Source organism: Lonchura striata, chromosome 2, assembly GCF_046129695.1.
Source record: "Lonchura striata isolate bLonStr1 chromosome 2, bLonStr1.mat, whole genome shotgun sequence".
NCBI classification, from domain to species: Eukaryota; Metazoa; Chordata; class Aves; order Passeriformes; family Estrildidae; genus Lonchura; species Lonchura striata.
The window spans coordinates 86167443-86195082 of record NC_134604.1 but is presented as its reverse complement, the minus strand read 5'-3'; the positions used below and the strand labels follow the sequence as shown (position 1 = coordinate 86195082).

The following is a 27640-nucleotide window of genomic DNA, read 5'->3' as shown; positions in this document are numbered from 1 at the left end:
AGCATAGCCTGGGCTGCAGCCAAAGCAGTGTGGCCAGCAGGGCCAGGGAGGGGATTCTGCCCCTCTGCTCTGCTCTGGTGAGACCCCACCTGCAGTGCTGTGTCCAGCTCTGGGGTCCCAGCACAGGAAGGACACAGACCTGTTGGAACAAGTCCAGACAAGAGGCACCAAGATGATCAGAGGTATGGAGCACCTCTGCTATGAGGAGAAGCTGACAGAATTTGTATTATTGACCCTGGAGAAGAGAAAGTTTCCTGGTGACCATACAGGAGCTCCAGTACTTAAAGGGAGCATGTAAGAAAGATGGGGACAAACTTTTTAATAGGCCCTGTAGTGACAGGGAAGGAGTGAAGGTTTTAAAACTAAAACAAGGTAGATTCACACTAGATACAGGGGGAAAAAAAATTACCATGAGGGTACTGAAACACTGGAACAAATTGCCCAGAGAGGTTGTAGATGCTCCATCCCTGGAAACATTCAAGATCAGGTTTGACAGAGCTTTGAGAAACCTGAAGATGTCTCTGGTATTGCAGGGGGGTTGGATTAATGACTTTTCAAGGTCCCTTCCAAACCAAGCCCTTCTGTGATTCTGTGGTAAGTATAACAGTGGCTTACACATTTATACTACTGAATATATACTGAATACAGTTAACATACTCTAAGACATGTCACAATTACATTAAATCTTTCAGACACATAGGATTCTACTATTATTCTTGTAAAAGCAATAGCTTCTTGATAGCTGATTTCAAGTATGATCTTATATATAAATAGAAAAACAGAGAAAAACTCACACTTATTTCAGAAATATCTCTTACCTGATAACAATCAACGATGAAACAGTTTTATTAAGAACTGGAGTGAATTTTACTTTGACAGACTTTCTCTCACCAGGTTTTAATATTAGACTTAAAATGGAATGACGAGACAGGCCCTTTGTAAGTCCCACAGCAGTCAGTAGTGGTTGGACCTTAATAGGGTGGGGCAAACAAAACAAGGCTTTAAAAAATAGGACATTTTTACATGTATTTGATGGAAATTGAATTATTTTAGCTAGAAAATTGGTCTTACTCTAAAAAAGGATATTACTCAATGACATATTATGGTTTTTTTTTAACCAGAAACTCTGGTAGCGTAACAATTTCCCTACTTATTAGTAAACTGCTTATGTTAATGGAGAAGCAGAACAACACAACAAAACAGAATTGAGCTAAACTTCACCCATGTAGATTCATAAAGTTCTAGTGGAAGGAAGAGATCAGAAGTTCTTACATCTGATTACTTTTGAACACTAAATTAGTATCAAGCCATTAGGGAATATTTTTTCCCCTCAGAATTTTCCACTGTTAAGCACACAAAATAGAAGAACTACTTAAAGTGTATTTTGCCAAGTTTGCCATTCGTCTTGAGATATTGAATAAGCACCAAATGGTAATCTAAAACAAACTGCAAATGGAGGGGAAAAGTCAGATAAAAAAGGAAGTGCTTAGGATGCTCTATATGAAAATGCACACACTTAAAAGTAGTCCACAATAATCAAATCACTTAACAGAACCAACAAAGCAATGGAATAATCAATTCTTTGCTAGTTTTAGAACTAGTAACCACTGTGCTGAAGAAAATCATCATCCCAGTAAGAGAATGAGAAAATGCAGTTTTCCTCTAACTTCCACAGTTGTATTATAATGTAGACATATAGAAAAAGTGACACTTTATAAGTTACATTTCAAGAAATATTTATTTTCCCAATTTCCTGATATCCAACAGATATTACATTTATATTACATTTTCCATACTAATGCCTGAACTTGAAGACATGTATGACTGAACTCTTATTAAAACATTAAAATACATGAATTTAAAATTACAAAGAATGTATTGAAATACTTACACAATTTCTGAAGACCTGGAACTCTAGAGTCCTCTGATTGAAATTAGCTGGTTTACTCAAATTAAACCTGAAATGAAATTGGAATTTTTTCTTTCTTATATATCTGGGAAGGTAATGACATACTTGCATTTATGGATTTTAGCACAAATCAAGTATCTGTGGTAGCCCAATATGCAGCTGAAAGCATCATTTGATTTTATTTTTGCTTATTTCCCCCCGTTGTACATCAAGTTAAGGAAGAAAGGTAAACATAGATGTGTATCCAATTTCAATAGATTCAGTTCTCAACTGGCCTAATGATTCAAATTCTAAAGGTGGCCAATACAAACTACCAACACAGCTACCATACCACGCATTCATTCCTTGTAAAATGCATTTTCTCTGCCCAGTGAGAACACCCCAAGCTTTCCAGAACAACACTTACCGTTCTAACAGCTTATCAACAAAAGTGGATGGGTTAGAATACAGAGCTACTGGAAGAAACTGAACATACACAGGAGCATCAGCTGGATTTTCTAGAAAAATTTCTTCTTCCTATTCAGAAAGAATTTTTTTATAAGTTTACATTACCATTAATGCAATTATAAACATCTTTTTAAATTAAACTATCACTAAAATAACTTACTGATGAGCTGTTTGTGTTGGTAAGAGGGAAGTTTAGGTGGCGTGGTGAACTAAGGATGGAAGGCCAAGACATTTCTGCTGTAATTTTCAACTGAACATCCTTCTGAAGATCTGTGTCCACTTCAAATATAGCATTCAGTCTGGAGAAACAGTTATAAATCTCACTTTTACATTTTGCATAAACAAATGTTGAGAATATCATTGAGATTCAGATCAGTAAGGAAAAGAACCGCAAATCTATTTGAAGATTTGCAAGGGTACAAACAGTGGAAAGGAAAAAATCCAATCTAGTATCCACAGTCCAAAAAATGTATTTTGCCTGCATAGGTACAGTAAATCAGTACATCTACTCTAGACTGTGTGCCTGCACACCTCTCTAATAAACCTCAAGCAAATCTGAACAAGTCATACTTGGTGCTAGCCACTGCTTCCATCAGTGAATTAAGTTCTTTGCTATTAAACAACCTCCACAACAGATTTGGGTCCCCTTCTCCCACAAGCTCTCCAGCATGAATTGAAACTAAACTAAAAGTACTAAGCTCTCCAGTCAGCAAAACAGACAAAATATTAGGCTTCAAACCCAGAGAAATATTTTGGATAAACTCCAAACATCCAAGTCACAACCTCTCTGTTTTCAGAAGTTCTCACTCCTTTCCCTGAATGATCCTTTGGACAGCTGGGTAACTTTAACTCTCATCAGAAGTATTCAATACTTTAAAGTATATTATAATAAATAATATTAAAGCATTGTATATTCAAGTTAGAACTACTCCTTATTCAGAACTAATTTTTAGTAGCATTCTCCTTTACTGTTCTCTTAGTGCAGGATATAAAACATTCTTGAAAGTTACTGTGCAGCTAAATAGAGGATTCTGTTTAAATCAGATTTTCTCAGGGGTTAATATATCACCATTATAACACAGAACTGATAAGGGGGGAAGTATTTAGTTGCATACTTTGTTTGAAAGGGTAATCTGGATGCTATCAACACAAAAGATGAACACTTGCTGTTTATGTTAACTTGTGTCTCTTGGAGATTAAATCAACTTTATGTATGAGAAGGCAGACATTTCAAAGGTATGTAGCAGTCTACAGAGTTTAATTTTTCTAAATATTAAGTAGCAACCATTAATCTTCTCAAGATAAAATACAAGAAAATGTTGTAATTCACTGAAATGTAAACGTCATGATATGGTAATAACAGAAAACCTTATGAAATCTTAAAAGGGATATTGAGGATACGATTTTAAAACAGTTTAAGCAGGGATACTGAACAACCAGTATAATCTGGTTTTGGACATTTTTGTGGAGTAGAGACTGCCTTGCTGTTACAATCTTTTCAAGAACTCCAGCAACTCAGTGAATAGTAAACTTTCAGTGTTTCCTTTAATTGAGGAAAATTATTACTGTTTTTAAACTTTTAAAATGCTCTCTTTAAAGGTTTTGTAGAGAAGACCAAGTAATTCCTTCTTGACCCCCTCTCTTAAAGGGCACAGCAATATTAAGAAGCTTTGCATTCTAAAAGAGCACACATATCACAGAATTAGTACTGACTTAAGGCCTGAGCAAACAACAGAAATAAAATACTTACTTATGGCTTGAGTTCTCTTTTATTTCTGTCCATTCTTTGAATAAATTCTCATGCAAGTCCCAGTCAGTATCCCATGCATCTTCTTGCATTGCTATGCTGTGCTGAACTTTAGATTCCGCTGTTGGAAATAATGTGTTTTTACAAATCTTCAAGTAAAATCATTACTTAAGGAGAAAACTTATTTTAAATTGTTTTAATTATAAAGTTGAACTTTACTTACATTTAGATAGAAAAGGCAATCCTACATAACAATGATCTCCACACTGTAAACCAGGATCAAAATAAATATTTGCAATCTGCAAAACATGTAAGAGAGAATCAATTAAACAGCACAATAAATCTAACAACCAAAGAAAAAAGAGGGAAGATTTATATTGAACACAGAAACTTACCATATGCTATATAGAAAAGAGAACTTATAAACTTTTAGAAATAAGACATAAACAAACCTTTGATTTTTTTCCTGGCTCTAAATCTTCTTTATTACTTCTTAGCCTTTTATAATAAAACCTTACGTCTTCTGACAGAGACCGTATGTGTTGTATTTTCACTTTCTGAGAAAAGGAGTTCATAATGTTCAAGCTCTGGTGAACTACTTTCCCCTAAAGAAAATAAAAGGAAAAAGGTCTGCAGGATATGCATTTTTCCCTAGCATGTGTATCTATTTATGCAGACTGGCAAAGACCACAGCACTGCTGAAATGTTAAATTGTGATTTTAACTATGCTATCATAAAGAAATGCCATTTGCAACATTTCAAGATAGTAAGTTTCTGTGAAGTTGTATTTTTTCATCCATCTGCTTCCAAACAGAGTTCACCCTTCTTAGAAAATTAAGAACACCTGAAGTATCTTGGAAGGGCTCAGACAATGGCTCTCTTTAATCAAATAATGATAAAAAATATTAGAAGAGGAAAGGCAAGAGAAAGCTTCAATTTGTTGAGCCTCCTTTTACAAAAGGAAAACAGTAGTTTCGTAAAAGATCACTGTTGGTAATTAGAAATAGTAATTAGTCAGTAAGAATTAGAAATAATCTGAAAGGAAGAGTAAAGGGAAGCTATGATTACAAAAACTACAGGTGACAGAGGGCTTTTAAAACAATCCTTCCTGCTCCCAAATGAAATTAAGACACAACACACCAAAACTACATTTAGGAAGAAAACAGGAAGATTTTTCCCCACACCTTTACAGCCTGCCTCCCTTTCCGAGTCAAACATTATTTCACCTTTCAAGCACAGAAAATGTAGTTTAATTGTCATGATCAAAATCCTTACAATGCTCAAGCTCTACCCCGTCTCAGTTGTAAATCAATGATTCTATGGTCATGTTTTACACCTTACCTCAACACCCAACCCTGATATGTGTAGAGGAAACAAATAATAGAAACAAAGCCAGAAGAAAAGTGCAACTCGGGACTGGTGGGGAGACTTCAGATTTATGTAAAAAAATCAGTGCAAGCAAGTATAAATACCCAAGACTAACTTTTAATGAACATACTTTTCTTGTTCCCCTTAAATCAATACTTTAGACTTCAAAAAAAAATTCTCTAAGTGGAGACATGGAAGAGGTCTTTTGCAGGTTCAAAATTTGCCTGTGGCTTCAGGAAACAGTCACATATTGCAACAGTCTCAACAGTAGTAATTGCAGAGGGAAAGAAACTACAAAAATAAATCCTTAACAGTACAGTCCTGTAAAACTGAATTAGGAGGTACATCTGAGCTTCATCTGTGGATTCCTATGAATAACAAACTGTCATCTGGACAAGATACAGGTTTGTTTAAGTGTCTAGAACAAGACCTTTACATAGCATTTAGACATGGAACAACAGACAAGAGAAAAAATTGTTCAGCAGTAGTAAGAAAAACAGAACAATGCTATTTAGCATAGAGATCTTTAAAGATGAGCTTTGATCAGGGAAGAGTTGAGAGGTGAAACTGTGAGGTAAAGATGACACTATGAAACAGAAGTCAACACAGCTAAGATTTGTTTAAATCAAGACACTGACCTTTACAAGGCCTTTATACACAGTCAGTGTATTGCCAACAACCTTTAACAGAATACCAGAAATCACACTTGAGTACAAATACACTAAAATTATTAACAGACAGACAGCTCTGGGAACCAGGCAGCTGCAGGAGAATTACATCCTAAGTATGAACTGAAAAGCATGTGTTACTAAAATAGTAGCACCTAGTTATTCCTGGATGGTGTAGCTGTAAAGTTTCTCCACCAAACACTGAAACAAAAAGAACTGATGCTATTTTAGGCTTATTTTCATAAGTAATAGAGACATTACAGAAGAACTAAATCTAAGAGTAGCATGAATTCAGTGAGCATAAGTTTAGTTCAAAATTAATCCAAGAAAAGTAAAAGTAAAAGCAAGTGTTTTATGTTCCCAAATATAAAAAGAGCTAAGTGATCAACTAATTGAAGTAGTAAGTGAAGCTGACTGCCCTGAAAAGCTTGGGGCTTGAACACAGTAAATAATCTATAATCTTGTCAAAGGTGGTAATTATTCTGAATCTATACTCCCAAACAAAATTCGGGAGGCCAAAGATCCTCTGAAACAATAATTCCTAGAAAAAGCATGAAGATGATAAAAATGACAGTAATCTAGGGAAGAGAAACACAGGTGCTATAAGAAGCAGTATCTGCCAAAACAAAGGAAACAAAGTAAAAGGAAATAAACAAAACAAACAAACCCCCCCTCCCCAAAAAAACTCTGCAAAACCAAAGCAAAAAATCACAAACAACAAACAAACTAAACACAGGCCCCCCAAAAATCAAGCTGACAAGACTGTGGGCCCATTACTATGAAATACTGAGAAGTTCTTTAACCATTACATCTGGAACAAACTCAAAAAAGATTAAAAAAAATATTACTTCTTTATGATCCAACATGGAACAAAATATTTTCCTGTGGCACTCAAAAGGAACATTTTTCACATTAATTCTTCATAATCATCATCAACATCATAATTTGTAATAATTCTAGTAGACTCAGATAGAGAATACAGAAACTGCTTTATCTTCAGTGAATGAAAGGGAAGTGGATCTTTAAGCTATTTTAACTTATAAAAAACTTATGAAGTAAGAGACATAATGAAGTTTTAGATGTGGCACTCAGTGTAATAAGTATCCATATAATGGTGAGGCTATATAGTAAAAAAAAAAAAATCTTAAAGATAAAAAACAACTAGTGATCTTTGCAGCTGTAGGCATGACTGTTAGACCTCAAGAGTAGCAAAAGACTTCTGAAGGAAGATGGAATATGTGGCAGTTGCAGCAAACACCTACTGAAGTCCTGCTGACTGACGTATCTTCCTCTGATGAGACCTATCCCATCACATAAGTATTTCAAGATCCCATTCAAGTGGGCTGTTGAAGAGATGTAGGGACAACAACTCATGCTTGGAACACATAGTGGAAAAAACTCAATCCCCAAAATAATGAGAAACTGATCATAACAGTTCAGTAGCACTCTATCTCCAGCAATTTGACATAGAATTTTGGACAGTGCCTTTGAAAAGGGCATATAAAGAAAAAACACAGCAATTAAACATTTAATCCTCCCCAACTCTCTTACCGGAAAAGAAGGTGGAAGAAAAACATGTTTCGGAGAGCAGGTCAATGAGCCTACAGCAATCACAGCCTTCACTGGTATAGTTAAAATCTGGACAAAAAAAAACCCAAGAAAAATTTAGAAAAAAAATCCCCTTACATTTCTATCCTTTAAATGCCTCTTCCACTTCTGAATTGCATAGAATAACAAAACCCTGAAATTCTACAATTAATTTAGTCTAAGATTATATAGACATTTAAAACATGGAGACATTAATTAAGATTTCAACACATCATCATATTCTGAACAGTCACTGCAGGAGTGCAGGAAGCACTCCTTTACTCAGACATCCTCAGTTCTCTTCTACATGGAACAGAAAAGCATACTGAAAACATAAGCTCTCCAATGGGATATTAGATAAGTCTCATTTGAATGGAGCTTATTTTGCCAGTAAACAGGAGAGTAACACCTTTAAAGTAACTGAGGGAAGAAGATACACCAAACTTCTCAAAACATGGTGCTACTGTAATACCTTGAGACACATATTGAAAAAGTAGCTGAAGGGATGGCAGTGAGATTCAAATACCAATACAAGTAGAATAACTTGTAAGAAGCAAGAAAATAAAATGCTTCAGAATCTGTAACTGCAGGGTCACGTACATGTGTATGTATACTAAAAAAGCTTAATATCTCCAATAACTGGCAGAATTTGGAAATTTCCCTTTTTCTGTAGGGCTATCAGAACCACACAATCAGTAATATAATTTCCTGACTTCATAAGCATAGAGTCACATTTGGGGTTTTTTTCCATATATCACAGAACGATATTAAATACAGATTGCATTTTTCATTAAACACTGTCTCCTGCAAAAACAAGGGATATCAAGTTGAGGCAACCAGTTGTTCCCTCCCATAATAATCAGTGCAAGGATTCTGTTTCATCAAGTGCCAGCAAACTGTAGTGAACTGCAGCATGGTTTAGTGGGCATGGTGGTAACCAGTCTTTTTAGACCTTAATGAGTCTATGACTCTCCAAAACAGCTTTGACATTGCATTTTGACAAAAAAGGCTGATATTACAGCTCAGTTTCAGTAACTGATAATGTATGGAGAAGCACATTGTCAGAGCATGATATGCCCCAATGTATTAATGCCCCAGTGCCTCCATGAATTAATGCTTTGAGGATGTGTCATGTCACTGGAGAATGCAAACTGCAAAGCATGAGGTCAGATTTAAATGAGTATTTCTGAAAGCTAGACAAAAACCATAATAAAAGCATAAGTAGCATTCCTGTTGCAGAATGCAGGGTTAACTTGCAAAAACCTGACCTCTGGAGATCCCTTCCAACCTCAACTCATGCTACACTCTGTCCACTAATACAACATTTAAAGACTAAACAGATGTTTTGGGCAACACCATTTATTACACAATAAATATACCTCATAATCTGTCGTGATTTGTACAGCTCCATCATGAATTCCTTCAAGTTCCTTTGCTGTTAGATTTACTCTGAACACTGCATAATAGCCTGATGCGAGGATCACCTGTAAATTGTAGAAAACATCACCAATGTATTCCACGAAACAAAAAGAAATTTCACTAAAATCAGAATCAAAATCCATTTAAAACTACTGTCAGTGATAAACACAGAGTTCACATATGTAACTGCCTAACACAAAAATTATCTATTCCTTGTGGTGATAAATTTCCACTCATCCCAGATGAGCATCACCTGAGGGTATCCAGATTGGTTAGGTTTGGAAAGGGTGAACTTCAGAAACAGCAATTTGAATACAATACCACTCCTTAAAATAAATATTGGAGGTCTACATGCTTTATCATATTCAACTTCAGACAAAAATTAAGAATTCTTATCTCTCCTCTGCTAAAATGAAACTGAAGGAACTTGTAGAGGTTTGTCTCTTTTCTCCCCTCCTATATCTAGCTTTAAGCAATGGATTCAAAGGTTTACTTACCGAAGACTGATCAGATGCAGTAGCATTTTGTAGTTCTTGGTGATTTGCAATTATTGTTGTTCTGTTTCCTTTTTCAGTTGTTAGAAGTTCTACAGCCAAACCATCCCCTATAATATGCCAACTTTTTATAGCCAGCTTAAAAAGAACAAAAGGTACTGTTTTCAGTAACAACTTTTATGTAAATTTTTAAAAATATAAACTAAAAATAAATGCATCCTCACCTCTATTGGATTGCTGTTGATGACCGCAAATAAAATGCTGGTAGCTTCTGTTGCACTCAATATGCCAAAATCTATAAATCGCTCCTCAGTTTTTGGAGACAGTACAAAGTACTAGAAAGATTGATAAAAGTATTTTAGCATAAATGAAATATAAAGTGTGCTCAAACTCTAAGCTCATTAAAAACCACATTAATAATTTTAATACAACACTATCATGAAAATCTCAAAATTCTACATTAATAAACTTCCTATGTAAAACTAAAGATTTAAAGGGAACAAGAAAGAATTGTTCAGCAGACACCAAAGTAGAATAAAGAACTAAAGAGTCCTAGGAAGTCTGCCTCTAATTAGACAGAAGTTGCCAAAAAACAAAAAGGAAGATACTTACATCTAGGAATCCTGTGTATGCTCGGACAGGTAGGTGAAATTTAGAAGCATTGGTGATTAGTAGGATATTGTTGTCTATGTGAACAGATGATGTGGAAGGCATAAAATGAAGTGTAAAAATATATCGGGATTCATTGGGTGGAATTAAGACTGGTTTACTGAAGTTCTGGACCTAGATCAGTAAACAATTAAGACCAAGGTTACAACTGAACAAAGTGCATCACATTTACTAATAAGTAAAAGCATTCACTGAAATGGGACTTACTTTAAACATTGGTTTTGCTTCTTCTGGTAGTACAACATCATGTATAAGGACTGCAAAACTGAATGTGTTTGTTAGATAGATCAGTCTTTCCACAGAATCAGCAGCATTGTCACGGATGTGAAAGAGTGTAGCAGCATGATCAAATCCTAAATAACTATTAAAATAAAACAGAGTAAAGAAAATAAAGATTTTCCTCAAAGTGTTTTCCTTACACAAAGCCTAGAATTATTTCAAACAGCTAAAGGTACATACCCCACTGCATGCTGAAACTGTATTATCAGCACTATAGGAATGTCAATAACAAAGTAATTCAAATAAGAAAACATGTAACTGAGAATAATAGGAGGACTAAAAGGAAGCATTGAAGTATTAAGAAAATTTGCAAATCATGTGTATTTTTTATTAGCCAAATCATGTGTCTGCAGCACAAAAATTCTGATAAGGTAAGGTTTCGTTTGTTGGCCATTAAAATAGTCTGCCAGTTCTGTTGATAAAAAAGCACCTCATTCAAAATGTTTTTAAAGTCAGCTTAGCAATACTTTGTAAATAAGTAACAAAACCCAGGGAAACAGTGTTCTCCCAAAATTTCGCTTAAAACCAAAAGTACTTTCTCTACCCTTACTTCATATATAGCAATAGAACAGTGAATGCAAAAGCAGAAATATTTCCAGTACTGCATTTTTAAAATGGCTCATCTGCAGTTTTCAGCTGCTCTTAAAAACAACTCACTAAGGTCAATTTTAACTCAAGCCTTGAAACCAACCTATTAATGGCTAAGACCACCTCATCCATTTGCTTACAAACAGGAATATTCCCTTCTAACTTAAAACATTTGAACTGTGTTCAGCTACTGGAAGCTTACCCATCCAACACTTCTGCTTGATACGGTATTTCAAGTTTGGAATAGCTCTTCTCTTTTGCTTTAACAGTTATTTTCCCAGAAGACTGTGATGCTCTTTTTGCTTTTGATGCTGTACACATGAGAATATAAGAAGTTTGTTAAAAAAATTTATCCATTAAGTTATACTAGAATGAGTGGAAAAATAAAACCACAGAACTAGTCCAGAAATTAATTATCATAGAAGGAAAAAAGTGGAATTTAAGGGAATTTCAATAACCAAATTGACGTGGTGTAAAGTCTGTAAAACAAGATACCCCAATTCTGAAATCTTTCCATTTAACACAGTTAGATGACCTGCCTGATTTACTAAGCTTTTCTACAATAGGGAAGCCTGATTGTTGCTGTCGTATAAATAACCTGAACATGTCCAGAGGATAATTTGGATGCAGATGAATTAAAGTCTCCACTAAGAATATGGAATAAAACTATCCCTCCCCTGAGAGAAGAGAAGCCTGAGATGGCTGGGCCCCTCACTGAGAATTAGCAGTTGAGAGGATCTTTGGGCCAGAAATGTAACAACATCTTAATAATGAATAAATAAAAGACAAGTTAAATGTTAATGTTGAGAAAAGTAGAATCCATATAAGAACTCAAACTACACAAGCACCAAGAGTGATGCTAACAGATCTCCTCCAAGATCACAGAACAAGCAATGTTAGCCTGGTAGCAATAGTGCCAAAAAAAAAAAAATCAAGGTATTCAAATACTAATTAAGAGAAACCACCAAGCCCCTAAAGCCCCTGCATGTAATCAGGACAGCTGAAATTGCATATATTTAGGGCTGGCTGCTTCACTGATAAGAATTTATCAAGTCAATTCCTTAAACACAATAAGCAGCTTAACTGGGTATTTTTCCCAGGAACCACCATTCCTTCTAAGATGTACCATATGTTAGCCAGTAGGTCCTCATATAACAATTCCCATTAGCTTCAAAATCTGAATGTATTATCACCTCAGATTGACAGAATTCATCTCTTTCAGAATTTATGAGCTAAAATGTACTTCACTTGTTTTAGAAACCATGAGCTATTAAATTTCTAAAGTGCTAATCCATAAATGATAATAAAAATAAATTCTTTCCTTTTTTTCCATGCAACTTTTAAAATTATGTCTACCACAACTATTGCATGCATAAGATTCCATTTTTAAGCAATCCAGGCAGAAAGACTTACAGCACCAACTAGTATCTTAAAGCAGTAACATCTGAGTAGTCACCACCATTCTAACAGTTGATTAAAATCTCTATAAAAACAGAGGTGCCTTTCTATAAAATGGCAGCATAGTATTTAAAGTCATACTATGTAGGAGAAAAACCATAGAATACCAGTTTGGAAGGAGACCTCAAGGACCACTCGGTCCAACCTTTCCTGGCAGAAACACAGTTTAAACAAAATGTCTCAGTACCATGGCCAGATTGATCTAAGTGCCCAACACTGAAGAAATCACCCCTTCTTGGGGAGATTATTTTAATGGCTAATTGTTTTCATTGTGAAAATTTTTCTTCTTGTGTCTAACTGGAATTTCCCCAGGAGTAACTTGTACTTGTTACCTTGTTTATTAGAATTTCTCAAAACCAAATGTCTGTTTAAAATAAAAATACATTTAAATAATCAGAGCCTTAACATAAGAATACAGTTATGTTTATTAGAAAAATTAAAAATACCTTCTCTTCTCATCTGTATTTACCAATCTAAGATAGTTGTTGATCATGAACAAAGACAATCCTTTCAGAAATAACTGAAGTTCAGAAGAACTGTAAGCCTGTTCCAGGTAGGAAAATCCCATTTTCTTCTCAAAATTATAAACAGTGTTTTGTTAAGACAGTGAAAATAATCAATGAAAGTTCAGTAAGTTTTCAGAACCACTTGACAAGTTCTAAGAAGAGAGGAGCAGTACTTACCATCAAAGCTAATGCTTGCAACTTTGGTATATTTACTTTCAGAGGCTTTTAACGTAACAGGCTTGAAATATACTGTTATCGCTTCATTCTGTGGTGTAGGTCTAACACTCTGCAAACAATCAAAATATGAAGCATCTGTAAATTTATCATTGCTAACATGCTGTGAAGCCTTCATGCGTCTTTCACAGTGATAAAACTGCAGCTAGTTTTAACCAAGCTCTTGCAGGTCTGTCTTTCCTATAACAAAGCAGCATTACAAGCGGTTTTAGAATTTTTTTCAGGTCCTACAAATTACTCAGTCAACATACAGGAAAGTGGGTAACAGTGGGTTTTCCTCGGGGGTGTTGAATTAAGTGGCAGTATGGCCAGAAACCTATTAATAAAATAGAAAACAAATCTTATTTAAATTAAGATTTAGTTTTTATTCTTAATGCTGCAGGGCTACAATAGCTAGGCTATTTGTTTCTGGTGCAGTCGCTAACAAAGCTGTTAACTGACTTGTGCAACTACGAGAGAGGACACAGACATCTATCTCTATTGTTTCTAATCCCATGCTACATCTGCAGAGAAAAAATAACTAAGTGTAGAGACAAACATTTTGTAGATCTGTGATGACACTCATTCTACACTAACACTTCACAAGGTCACCCTTTACATTGGAGGATTTACTGTTTTAAACTAAAGGGAAAAGATAAATGGGCATCACCGGAAGAGCTATTGTGTCAGCCAGAGCTGATTTGTAGAGGTACTCATTGCTATACAGCAGGATAAGTGATTCCACATCCTCTGAAGACTCTCTATCTAGATTCCATGGAGAAACTGGGCATGAAGCATTTAAATGCTCTTATTCTTGTTTTGCTTAAAATTAGGATGCCTGCCATGAATCTTCTGCCACAGCTGTCTTCTCCTGCTTTAAGAACAGCTCAGCTGCTCACGTAGCAGCTGTTAAGCCACAGCAAATCACAGGATACTGAATTAAGGAAATTGAAATGAGTGCTGCCTTACCTTCTGCTGGGCTGCAGAGGTTTAGCACCTGTTTAGTAAGCAGCTGAGCCTTTCTTGGTCAGGGAGTAACAAGGCAGACAGCTAGTAGTACAAACCAATTACAGTTCTTCCAAGCCAAGCTGTGCTTGATTGTAAATTAAAGCCATAAAAGTGTGCATAAATAACTAAGTTCTGCAGACCACATGATTCTTTAGTGGGAACAAGCTGCAGCTAATGAATAATCTCTGTTACCTCAACCAGAAGTTTTGTGTTTTGGATTTATAGCATTGACCTTTGTCCACCACGATATCTGCATACATGGGGTGCAGATATTTGGTATTTCTCTTCGTAAGTCAATTAATAACTATTTCAATTTTCTTCTAATGAGATCCACATTACAAAACTAAAATCTCGACACATCTTAAAAAAAAAAAAGCCTCCTAAAGCAGATGAAATCAAGGCTGTGATAAAGTTCACAACTTCTGGATGACAGAGACAATAAATATTTTTAGATGCTCTTTTCACGCAAAATGCTTTCTTGAATTACTGGTTTGAAATAATGCTGATTTCATCTAGTAAATCGAACTGGAAACATTCAAAAGGACAGCCTGTTACCAGAAAAAGGGCAGGTTTCAGAGGTGCATCTCTTAAACCACAAGTGTAACAAACATACATGTATTTACTCAAAATGTCTACAGCTGGCAAATTTAGTTAAGGAAGGAATTTACACTGTTTCGTTGAAGATTTCTGAACTACATAATGCACATTTCCAATTGGTTGCTTGATTATATGCTATAAAGAGAAATACAAAATTAAGACCACTAGGGAAAAAATAAACATCCTTAAGAATCCTTTCAACATCACTTTCCTCAAATTTGAACCTATTTAAAATAAAGCTCAAGTAAAACCATTCCTGAAATATGCATTAAAAATCATCAACAAAATAAGTTCCATCAAGAGCATAATACCACCAATTTTCTCAGAAAAATTTACTAACAGCAACTTTTGTAGGGAAGAATGATTTTAAATAGACATGCTTCAGTAACACATGGCTCTCCTACAGAATGACCCACCCAAGATTCCTAACCCTGCTCTGTGAAGACACATTCAGTATTTATCATAACTGCAGAAAATTAAGACCTTAAATATTCTAAAGGACACAAAGAGGACTAAAACTTCATGCTTTTGCAGGAGTTCTTGAGAAAGACTTTGAAGGTTTGAGGACTCTTCGGCTACATGTACTCTAATAAACTAAAGAGTATAAGTTGGAAGACTGGCACATGTTCATATATACTGTTTAGCAGTCAGAAGGCTCCTGAACCTTGTTTTGTCTTGCCCACCTTTCATAGCCAAAAAAGCCCTGTGGCTACAGGTAGCAGATTAAGGCTGGTTCCATTAGTGTCAGAACCACCTCTGAACTGTTTTATTCTCTTTTACAGACACAACTGTCAGAAATTTCTGGGCCTTGTGTTTAGAGAAACACCTAACTAATTAAAGTTTACTTTCTCCATAAAGAATCATCCAGAACATGGAACAAACTACTACTAAACTATAATCCTTGATAATTTTGAGATGTGTGCATCCAGATGTGAAGATGAAGACACAACACAGAAGCAAACTACTTTTGTTACGAAAAATTAACACCTATTGATCCCTTTTCTAAAGCTGGGACAGAACTTAATACTTCCTTACACAAACATTTTTGTTTTCAAACTGATACCATTCAGCTTCACTAAGGCTGTCCCAAAATTCCTGGTTCTTCATGCATCAAACATGATCAGAACCCCAAGTTTTGAAGCATTCCTTTGCTTTTAGCAGTCAAACAGGCTTAAAGTGCCTTAAGGAAACACACAATTTTCATTACAGAGAAGAGATAAAACAGTGTTCAACAATCTACATTTACCAGGTTTTTGACAGAACAGCTTAACTGTTGCAGCATGACTAGTTTATCCAGTCATGAAATAAGCATTATTCCCCTTAATAATGAGACAAACCCTACAAAATACAGGAGATATTATAAGGAGTTTTAAAACTTGAAAAAGAAAATTACTTGCTCTTATCTTCCTCAACCAGTTTGTTGAACTATAGCATGACTAAATATTTGAAGGCAGAGCAACTACAAGTCTGGCAACAGTATTAGCAGTCTCTCACACACTGATGACCTGAAGATACTCAGTTCTTCCAGCACCCAGCTTAAACGTATGCTAAATATAGCCTTGGCCTTTTCTTCTGACATTAAGATGAAATTTCTCACACAGCTCTGTCTCAGTACTTCTAAACTAGCTCTAAAGGGTCAGAAATCTAATTGTCAAGCTTTCCTAGAAGTAAGCTATTCACCAAGTCCTTTCTTGGTGAAATTCTTTACTCTTGCTTTCCACTTTGAAATTCGTTGACTGACACAGCAGTAGAAATTCACAAAGTGCTTCAAAAGCTAGAAAGGTTACAAACTTCCCAACAAAGCTGTCCCTTAATGAAAAGAACAATTCACCTGATGTGCCATGTGATACACTGAAAAACACATAATGTCTGGACCTGTGTGGTAACTTTTTCCTCACAAAAGTGAGTCCCAAAGGCTTTAAAAATACCAAATCAACTGCTTTGATACACAGTAAAAAAATAATTTCTCTGGAAAAGTTTTGTCATGACATGTATAATGGTTATCAAGTAACAGCTTTCCATTAGATTGGTATTTATGGTCTACAGCCCATAGTCCAAAGACCATAGCTTAAAAAAAATGGATGGGCTTGGGTCTTTTTTTAAATGGAGGAGTATGAATTAGGCACTATACAACCATGTATTAGAACTGATGGTCTGAAAATATGGTTATTTGCATTGTTCACAGCAAGTATATTACACACTTTAAAAATAATAATAATAATAATAAAAAACCTCAAACAAGCAAACTGTCAAATCTAAGAAGATAAACATGCAAATATAGCTGGAAAAATAATTTACTGAATTTACCAACCCTCTCAATGCAAAAATCATATATAGGTCTTCTTGGTTTTTAAACTCTCTATGAAAGTTGTGCTATAGCTTACAAAGCTATGATTGCAATAGGATCACCTGATCTCATTGCAATAAGCATCAGAACCTCAATGAAATAAAATCTTTTTGCACTATACTGTAAGTTTCTCTTGTTTGCAGTATACCATAAGTTTCTCTTGTTTTGAAAATTATTAGTGAATAATAGCTTAGCAAGCACTGCAATGGTCTACTGTCACTGTGAAAATTTATCTTCATCACTAAAAATGCTTCCTGTTCCTACTTTAAATTCATCTAGCCTTAGTTTCCAGTATCCTAAGATTTTGCTAGATCTCTACTATTAAAACACTGTTCTTCATAGTTACAGCTTCAAGCTTTATAAACATAGAAATGCTCTCCAAAATCTCAGTAAGGAACCTTTGCCAATCCTTCAGTCATTATTCTGGCTCCTCTGGTTCCTTTTCAACACTTCAATACTTTTTGAAGTGCACTGGGACAAGGTATAGCTAGCTACACAACTAAATCTGGAAAAGAAGGAAGACAGGAAGGGAAGAAGGAAGAAGTGAGAAAAATAGTGGGCAATGAGAAAAATCACACAGGAAAAAGGTATGAATGAACAAAGGCAGACTACCAGACTAGTGCCAAAATTCTGAAATAAAAACAGAAAGTAGAAAATCCAAATGCCAGAAGTCTGAAGCTGGCTGCACTTCACATTCAGCTCCAGTGGTCTTACTGCAAAGGGCCCTAGATTGTTTGGGTTCTTTTGTTATTTCAAGCAACAAAGCAGATAAGCTCAAGAAAAAAAGGGTAACTTTACAGGCAGCTCTTGAAAGATACACTTTGCTTATCTTAAAAAATTATGTTGGGGAACAGCTTTATATGATGCATGAATGTGATGAGGACAAAGAATCTTACAGACTCTGTATTAATCTCTCACCCACTGAACATGAATGACTGTTCTCAAGTATAAAAGTTTCCAAACATTCAGATATTGCAGGTACAGCCTAAAAATGCTCTTCAGAGCATTCAAAGGAGACTATGATGCAAATTAATTTTAGCATGGATAAAAATTATTTGCTCTGCTTTTAAGTTACATTTTCAGTCACACATTACCTAGCTTCTAATTCTGACCATTACATGATAAACCTGTGAATCATCCATTATTATGAGAAAAAATAAATCCATGTAGAAGTTTCAAACTGAAAGAAATCAAACTTACTGTAATTGGCACATCTTTTGTTCCTGAATTTAATAAATGCAGATTTAAAATTTTTGGCAGATCTGTTAAAGAACAAAAAACACTGTCTATTAGGCTATTTTAACACATGAATATAATATAAAGTAATTTACACTAGCTGGTTTCTTATATACCTCCACTGTTCAGTGTTAAAAAGTAATACTAACATGACAGAACAGCCAGTCAAAATAGCTAGTCCCAAGAATCTGACACAAAACTGCCTTTTTGTGTATTAGTAGGTATTACATGCTTCAGCTTACTACTCACATTTCTAACACATTAAGAAGTGAACAGGCTAAAGACACTCTATCAATGACTTTCTCAGATGCACCATGTTCAGACGAAATTACTCTTGAATATCTTTACATGTTCAGTAGAAATTATGCTTACTTGAAAATCTTTACATGTTAAGGAAGTAGCATGGAAAAGTTCTTCAGAAGCTATCTTTTTTTAGATAAACAAAAAATAAATACTCTTTTTCATCAGCAATTAATCCCTCATACAGTTTCAAGAAAAATCTCTGGTTTTACTACTTTCTGATATATACTTTTTTATCACTAAACAATATTAACGTTAAATGTTAAGCCCAAATGTGTTAATGACAATTTAAACAGTGTCGGAAAATTATTAAGTCTTGCCCAGAAGTGAAGCAATTTTTCACAAGTTCACAAACTAATTGAACCAAAATGCTTTTCAGACTAAGCCATGTGCAACTGTGCAACATGAACCTTACTACTGTACCTACAACCTGGTATGTAAACTACTGCTTGCTTGTACACACCCCAAGTACTCTTGCATCTATGCATTATTGTACCCCACTGTTGATATCTATCTTTTTAAAAGCATCATTCCACAAGCAACCCTGAACAGCACAAAGGCACTGGGCTTTCCCCACCCTATTTCTCATCAATACTTTGAGAACGGAAGACTAGTTTACCTTGTGTTCGTAGTGTACCAAAATCTAGCATTTCTGTTGATGAATAGATTCCTGGTGCTTAAAAAAACAACCAAAAAAAAAAAATTTTCTTATTATACTAAGTTAATTAATTTGAATAATTGAAAAAAATCCCCAACCAACACAAAGCAAACCCAAAAATCAACAAAACCCCAACCACTCTTTCACAAACCTGTTGTAACTTCTACTTCAACAGGCAGAATAATAACTTCTGTGTTGTCTGAGGCATTTGTTTTTATTCTAATGAAGGCTGTATGATTATCTGCTTCTCTTGAAGAAAAGCTGGCTCTCATCACTCCTTTTGTTTCATAGGGAGGTATTTCCTGATAAATTATCAAAGCACATCTATGAGAGTGCAGTATTTACAAAAAAAGCTGTCACGCCAAATAATTACAACAGAAGCATTGAATATAATTGTGTAAAGAGAAAAAGCTACAGTAGCAGGAAGAGACAGGCTTCATATAACTAAAATTACCATTACATTTATAAAGGATAGTTGTAATAATCTAATATGACACTGATTAAAACTAGGTATATGCAAGAGAACTTTCATATCCCAGTTGATTAAGTTAATTCTATGATTCTAAGTTTTACGTATTCAATTTGTGTTAAAAAGACAGTAGACTACATTAGCAGAATCTGGCAATAATCAAAAGATATTCAGAAAAAAGGTTGACAGTAATATCAAATATTGACTTTGCATACTCTACGTGTTTTTTCTCCAAAGCAAATACAGGCCATACAGTTTCAGTGCTAAACACAAACTAAAACAGTGCATAACTCCATGCAGCCAGAAGCTTGTGGAGCTCCATGTTTATTAGTCACCATGTAATTTACAAGAGAAAGTAAAAACTTATTTCAGTTGCTGTACCATGCCTATTCTATCAGTTCTAATCTGCATTCAGGGTTTGAAAGACATCTCTTTCTGTATTTTCTGAACACAGCTGCAGCACAAGACTAACTTCAGCACTATAGCTGAAATACTAACATCAGATTGTCTTTCTCATCACATTACAGAAGGTCTGAGGATTGTATTTTTGGTTGGTTGCTTGGTTTTTGTTTTTAAATAGAAGATGAAAACCTTGACTAGAAATTTTCTAAGGCATAATGACTGCAGATGTATATTTTGAAAGCTGTGAATATCAAAGTAAGAAGATTTCAAGTTCTGTTTTCACACACCCAACATAATGCAGCCATTCATTAGGGTATCAAAGGATTTGATCTGACTCTTCCATATGTGTAACTAGGGGATCCAAAGTTGGTCAGATCAAAAAATACTCCTGCATATGTAGCCTGCTCCATCCAATCATTCAAGTATTTGGCATCAGAGCAATCTTTTACAATTATGTATATCCATATGTCAAAGTATCATCACCATATCTCAAGTAATTTCTGCTGTTTTGAAGCTTTTTCTAACTGCAGTGCAGCTCTTGACATAACCAATACAGTGATGTATCTGTGTGTTTCCTCCTACTGGTTTGATTGCTTAAAACTGCCTTATTGTTTTGAAATACCAATGGTTATATGAAAATGCATACCAGTGGTAATGGAAATAGATGGATAGAGGAAACAAGAGGATTAGTCCTTGCCAGACACTGGAAGCCTTCACGTGAGAAGCTGAAAAGCTTCATGCTCTGAAAAATATCCCCCTTGAGTTCTCCTGACAACCAATAAGGGGATATCTTTAGAAGCAATGCAATTTGACCAAAGCAGTGTCTAATGCAGGCCATGTTTTTTTTAAATACCAAAATCAACATTAGGACATTAATGTTTTAAAATCAATTTTCATGTGAACATCTAACCCTCGGTATCTGTTTCCACTGCCTTTTTTAAAATGTTGTGATCTGTGTTAATGTTTATTTCCTTGAAACTTTTGTACCTAAAACTAAAATTCTGCAATTCTGATGGACTTTTCTCTAGAAAAGGTAAGAATTAAGAATTGTGATTGTCCTCTGTAACTCACTTGGAAATACCCTCTTAAAACAAATATAACTGCCACATTACTGTAATTATACACTTGAGCAAGAGACAAATTTAGGAGCCCAATGGCTCTGAAGTCTCTCCTAGACCAAAAACCAGTCATCAAAAAATCAAGCAATACTAACTGAAAAGGATTTTGTATCTAGCTGGACATTACCAGTGGTGTGACATACAGCATGGAGCCAAGAACTGTACCTTCAGGGTGCTTCTGAATTTTATTTCACTTAAAGATATCAGTAAGTGTAACTTCAAACCAGACTTAATGAGTCAGACCACGAGTTCATCCAATCCACCAGCTTGTCTCTAGCAGCAGACATGATGAGTAGGGCATAGCTCCAGGGCATGCATATAGGAGTATTTTCCACAAGTTTCCAGCCACTCTTAACTCATGATCTAGGGATTTACTTCAGCTACACACACTGCTGTTTTATTTAGTCCATAATATATTTTTCTTCCCTATGTTTTTTTAGCTTCATTTTCAACCCATGTGTGCATTCATAGAAATTTGCAGGAAGGACTTTCTAAATTGAAAAACCCCAGCACCACCAAAAGAGCCAAGACAATTAAAATAAAAAAAAAAAACAACCCAAAAAAACCTCAAACAAACAACAACCAAAAAAAAACCCAAACCAAAAAAACCACAAAACAACAACCAACCGACCTAACAAAAAAAACCCCAAAAAAACCCCAAAAAACAAAAACCCTAGCCAACATACCAAACAGAAAAACATGTATATTTTTTCTGTGGGTTAGATCCAGCTCACAGGCCTCCAGGACTGAAAGATCAGGTAGGTGTAATTCATTCTAATGGGAATAATTTTATTCTTCACATGTCAAAACAGCACAGCTCAATACATATGGCTTATCTTAATTAAACCTTTCATTCAACTCCTACTACCATAATATTAACAGATCCTGTTATTGTTTCCATTTTAATGGCATATTTTAAATTATTACATGACAAGACACAAAGTTAGTAAAAAAAAAAAGCCCAAAGCCTAAGCTCATATCAAAATAAAACCTCCCAAACAAGTACAATGAATGCTGCAAGATGTGACTACTCACCCACAGCTTTCTTGTACCTCCCTGCTGACCTGTTGGAAGCTCTAAATGGAGATCACCTCCACTGGAATACATTTCTACCACCTGAGGTGGGTAACAGGAAAATGTTAGCATTCAGCCTTAAAGGGATCCTGTTTACTTACCAGGTATTATCATGGGCATAGGTTAGTGACTATTTGACCACTGGAATGCCTTACAAATTCACTTTAATGCTGATGTAGCCATTTGCTAGTGCTACATTTTATGTGCTTTCTAGAGCAGTTTACTATTTGTGAATCACTTAACAGAATCAGAATTTGGTTAGGTAAAGACATCAATCCTGCCAAAACATAAGAATAGTTTCCAAGACTACATACTGGGCTATACTGAAACGACACCTTATGCTGTGCAAACCAAACAGAATGAAGCTAAGAGGCATCACTGGATTAGAAGATCTGTTTGTTTGCTTCAGTATTCCTCCTAATTACCAGTAAAGTTTAAATCTTTATTTTTCAGTAATTACAACCATTTTAACAAACTGAAATGTCACTGAAAAAATCTCAATTAAGGAAATTAAGAGATCTGCAATTATAATCTAAAATGTCTACAACTGATTTGCATTTAAGCAGAAAAAAAATCCTGAAATATAAAATACATGACCTCAAATAGCTCTAAAGTTCAAACAGAATTTTATGAAGTACATAAATCAACAAAATTTCAGTTTAATACCACTAATAAACAAACATGATTTTTCTCTTATGCTCACCTGCAAAGGTTCACTGTGAGGGTTATGGATATTTATTATAGGAGAGAAACTGCTATTTACAGGAACTCGTGCCCCAATAAATGGGCGCAATCGATAGGGGTTCGGAACTCCAATGCCAAACACCTGGTTCAGAAAAAGAAACACAAACTTAAGTATTTGTATGTAATTGCTGCAGAGCCTAACATGCATATCCATTTTAGCATAAAGTCTTTCTTATTAGATTTCTAGTATACTTATAACTGAACCTTTAAAACCAGTATTATACTAAAGCTCTGAAATAAAGAAACTGGTTTAGTTTGCAGCTAAAGGCTATTCCTCATTTCTACTACTTACTTACATGTATACAAAAAAACAATCAAAAAAATCCATCCTTTTTTCTGACACTCTGGAATAGTGTCATAGATAGATAACAGCTAAAGGCTAATGAATATGAAATGTTCCTTTAATCATATCATTATGAAACTATCCATACTGGGAAGCATTTTTGTTGTTGTTTGCAAAACATTTTCATGGTAAGAGTTATATTCTTTCAACAAGAGAATCTAATTTTTCACCTTTCAGTCTCTTCAGACTCATCTGTCTGAATTATCTTTCTGAATCTCCAGTGAGTAATTTTTTACCAGCTTAATGAATAATATTGTCTTGCCACTGGATCAGATAAGTAAAGAGTTAAATTAAGGATGAGCTGGATCCCTACAAGGAGCCACTAAAATAACACACACAAACAAAGGTACTGGGAGGATTTGAAATCCTATGTAATTTCATTGATCTGGCTTATAGTACTGCCCTACTGATCCTTGCAATGGTGTATCCGTGTTACAAAAAACAACAGGGATGGAAACTTCTTCAGCTGGGGTTGGTGGAAAAAAAAAACCAAACCAACACCCCACCACTACCGTGCAAATATCCTTGGATTGTTAAGCATCCCATAATAGGTACTGCTTTGCCTCATTCACACTTCACTTTTCTGAAAAGCATTCTTTAATTCTCTTACCTGATAAGTAAATACCCCATGATTAGAAGTGTTAATAAATAAAGTGTTCTCTACATTTCCCACTACTCTTGCGAGGAAAACTACATCGAAGGATGTATTCCCTCCTGGAAGAATTTTCTGGAAAAAATAAAAGCAAGAAAGCAGGGGGATAAGCAAAACTGTTTACTGAATAAATTGCATAATGCAGATGAACAATAGTTTTTGTGATGCAGAAATCCTCATGTGTCCTTTGCGGAATATTGACATTAGAAAGTCAACTGCAGATTTGGAAAGAAAAAAGTACAACTTTCAAACAAATGAAATATGTGAAAAATGAATTAAAATAGCAATAATTTCAAACTATTATCTAGTGCAGGATCATATTTAATTGAATTTTTGCACCAAATTGTGAATTTAGAGTTCAGCTTATCACAAAAATATTTTAGACTAACAGCTCAAAGGTCACTGGAGAAATGCAACTGCTACAAGACTTCCATAAATGTGACAGGCTGCTTATCAAGACAGGTTTTCTGAATTTTTTCATGTTTATGTGGCTCTTGCTAAGCCACAGGCCCTGCAAATGAAACTGAAAGTAGAAGACTCTATCTGATAGCAATGTGGTTAGGAGTTAACCCTACTGACAACATGCTTTCAAACGTGCAAGTTCCTGTATCACAATTACAGGTCTAAGTACACTGGAGTGACTACTGCACATTAACACCACTTCACGTGACTTAGAATATTCAGAAAATTTATAGGAACAGTCTGTTTCTGTAAGTGCTCTGAGGAAATGTACTAACGTCAGCAACAAAAGAGATCTGCTGTTAAACCTTCAATTATCATATATATTTCCAACATAGTCAGGACTCTGTGCTTCTGTGCTCAGTTCAAATTTGCTCTGACATGAGATCAAGAATTGCAGGATCTTAATACTTCTAGGTATGTAATTACTGAAGTAAGGCACTCTTTTATTTTGAGAAAGTAAAAAAACTTACCCTATTTTGGAAAAATGATGCATGAAAATGTGATGTTGTAGCAGATATTGATACTAATGTAATTGTTTCTTCTGAGCTAGGGTTATGTAGGTAAACTTTTTCCATTTTTGGCATTCCAACTGGCCTAGAGACAGAAAATATTTACAAAGAATTAGAAATCGACAATAAAGCATTGGACTCTCTTCTGATTATACCAGATAGGAGCATAAACGTGATGAATACTGATAACAGAGCTTTGCATGTAATGCTTTTCCATTATTTTATTGCTTACTTTTCCTGAAGGTTAATCTAATATTGCATCACACTTATGAAATTCTATTGTGAGATTTTTACTTCAGAATGAAAAGAAACAAAGTTTTCTATTCCTATGCTAGAGCCTCTACATAACTACCTTAAGACAAGGTGTACACAGCAACTGAAAATAAACAGAACACATCCTAGCCAAAAGTCTAAATGCAAATTTTTTTTCCGTAAGAGATTGTAAGTTGTCTTGCCCAGAACCCAGAATTGGTCTGCTATTATATTTTATGATATGAACTACAGAATTAAATATGCAGACATGTACAGCAACAACTATTTTATTTCTATATTGTATTTGAATTCATACCTTAAGCAAAAAAATAAAGGCTTAAGATAAATTCTAGAATTTAGGAACCCTAAAAGATGGGAAGTCACATAGTCAAACAACTGCTCAATCTTTCACTAACAAGACATGCTAACAAATTTATTTGACACAAGCTTTTGGCTAGTTTCTTTCTGCTTACAACAACAGAGGTGATAATAGATGCTCCAGTTTCAGCAATTACTTTTCCTACTTTTCTGTCTCTTCAAAATTATTTTCATGCCTTTTAACATTTTAAGTATCAGCACGAAAGCACTAATAAAGTGTGCAGTTCACAGATTAAAAACTGCTGCATTTTGAATTCTGGAATTCCAGACAGTTAACTCTTAACTTTCAGTTTACATGTAGTCCATGTAGCACTCTTTCCCATTGTCACTTGCTCCAAACACTGCAAGGACACCAAAACTACAGATAAGAATTACTACCTGTAGTACTTGCAGTGATGATTATCAGAAACAGGCAGCTGTTCTGCCATCCTCCATTAACCTTAACAGACCATATTAATATGTGCTATTGCAGTCACAGTTTTTCAGCTTAGAGGGAGTGTGGAATATATCTTAACAGATGAAGCAACATAACTCTGTTGCAAATTAAAGGTTCCATTGAATGGAGAATTTAGTGACAATAAATTATGCCACAATTTACAAAGGGATAATGGTTACAGAACCCCCTAAGCATGAAGCAGATGCTAAAGACCATGTTATCAGTTCAAAGACACAATTATTAACCATAAATAAATGACTAACAAAAATATATCTGCCGTCTGCCACTATAAAATTCTACACTTGCTGAGTTCACCTAATTTCATGTCTCCATCAGCAAAAACTTGTTCTTGATCCTTCTTTCACTGTGAAAAAATCTCACTTTGACTTCTCTAACTTCACCAGTAACAAAGACCACAATTTCTCTCACCTTTCAAAACCTGTACAAAACGAAACATCCAAGTTAAGCCCTAACAAAAAATATTTTAATCTCTTGCTAGCATACATAAGGATGTCAGAGAAGGAAATAGCTTATCAGTTGTGACATCTTGCATTAACTACTGTAAATGCTACACTGTTGATCAACAGAATTCAACAGTAAACCTAGGCACCAGTAAACCTAAACCTATTCTTCTTTTGCTAGGAAAAAGCTTACCAGATCAGAGGAATGCAAGTAAGAGCCAGCCTTCCAAATTTCCACATTTCTACCCTCACTTTCACCAAAAATCCCACCATAAAAACCAACATGCAAATTCACAACCAAAAAAGTGTCTGCTGATAGGGAGTTATGTAGCACACCCTGAACTATGAACGCACTGCTTAAAACACTCACTGACATCACTACAGATGGCCTTGAGTATTTTATCTGCTTGGTAACTATGAAAACCAAAAGCTTCTATACCAGTCAACCTTTTTGCAGCAAATTCCTTGCTTAGACAAAGTGGTCAAACCTTAAAGCAGTACCCAGATTCTACCAACATCAATTTTTTTTATAAATAGGGAAGAAATAAAAAAGTCAATCTCTTCCAACACTGAAGAAAGCTCTTGCAGCCTGAGGATCAGCTGTCTGTTCCCTAGTTCTCAATACAATTTTTCACTCTCCTTAGTGGAAGACATGCTCCCAGTGCCTTAGTGCAACTCCTTTGATTGCCACAGTGCAGTTTTTGGGTACTTCTCTTCCCCACAGCATGTTCAGCAGCTCATCAAGAAGGGGAAATCATCCTCCTACTCTGTAACAAAGTGCACGAATCACTCTTGAGTACTTAACAGCAAAAACTAGACTCAAATGGAACACTTTCTTCCAA

The 27640-nt window shown here is 35.1% G+C and overlaps 1 protein-coding gene across 1 annotated transcript in view; it reads right to left on the bottom strand.

Annotated features, from left to right (window-relative positions):
* The window catches only part of TMEM131 (transmembrane protein 131), a 92704-nt gene that overhangs the window by 21094 nt on the left and 43970 nt on the right, over positions 1-27640 (bottom strand). The window contains exons 5-26 of the mRNA XM_021546692.3: positions 25233-25356; positions 24259-24375; positions 23265-23387; positions 22523-22603; positions 19650-19800; positions 19460-19516; positions 18505-18566; positions 13317-13425; positions 11378-11486; positions 10516-10669; positions 10252-10422; positions 9864-9974; positions 9643-9777; positions 9106-9210; positions 7691-7777; positions 4556-4708; positions 4327-4402; positions 4107-4224; positions 2517-2655; positions 2316-2425; positions 1892-1958; positions 819-970 (exon numbers count right to left, since the gene is read on the bottom strand). Of these exons, the coding sequence (XP_021402367.3) occupies positions 819-970; positions 1892-1958; positions 2316-2425; positions 2517-2655; positions 4107-4224; positions 4327-4402; positions 4556-4708; positions 7691-7777; positions 9106-9210; positions 9643-9777; positions 9864-9974; positions 10252-10422; positions 10516-10669; positions 11378-11486; positions 13317-13425; positions 18505-18566; positions 19460-19516; positions 19650-19800; positions 22523-22603; positions 23265-23387; positions 24259-24375; positions 25233-25356 (2511 nt within the window). The remainder of the gene's footprint in view (positions 1-818; positions 971-1891; positions 1959-2315; positions 2426-2516; positions 2656-4106; positions 4225-4326; positions 4403-4555; positions 4709-7690; positions 7778-9105; positions 9211-9642; positions 9778-9863; positions 9975-10251; positions 10423-10515; positions 10670-11377; positions 11487-13316; positions 13426-18504; positions 18567-19459; positions 19517-19649; positions 19801-22522; positions 22604-23264; positions 23388-24258; positions 24376-25232; positions 25357-27640) is intronic.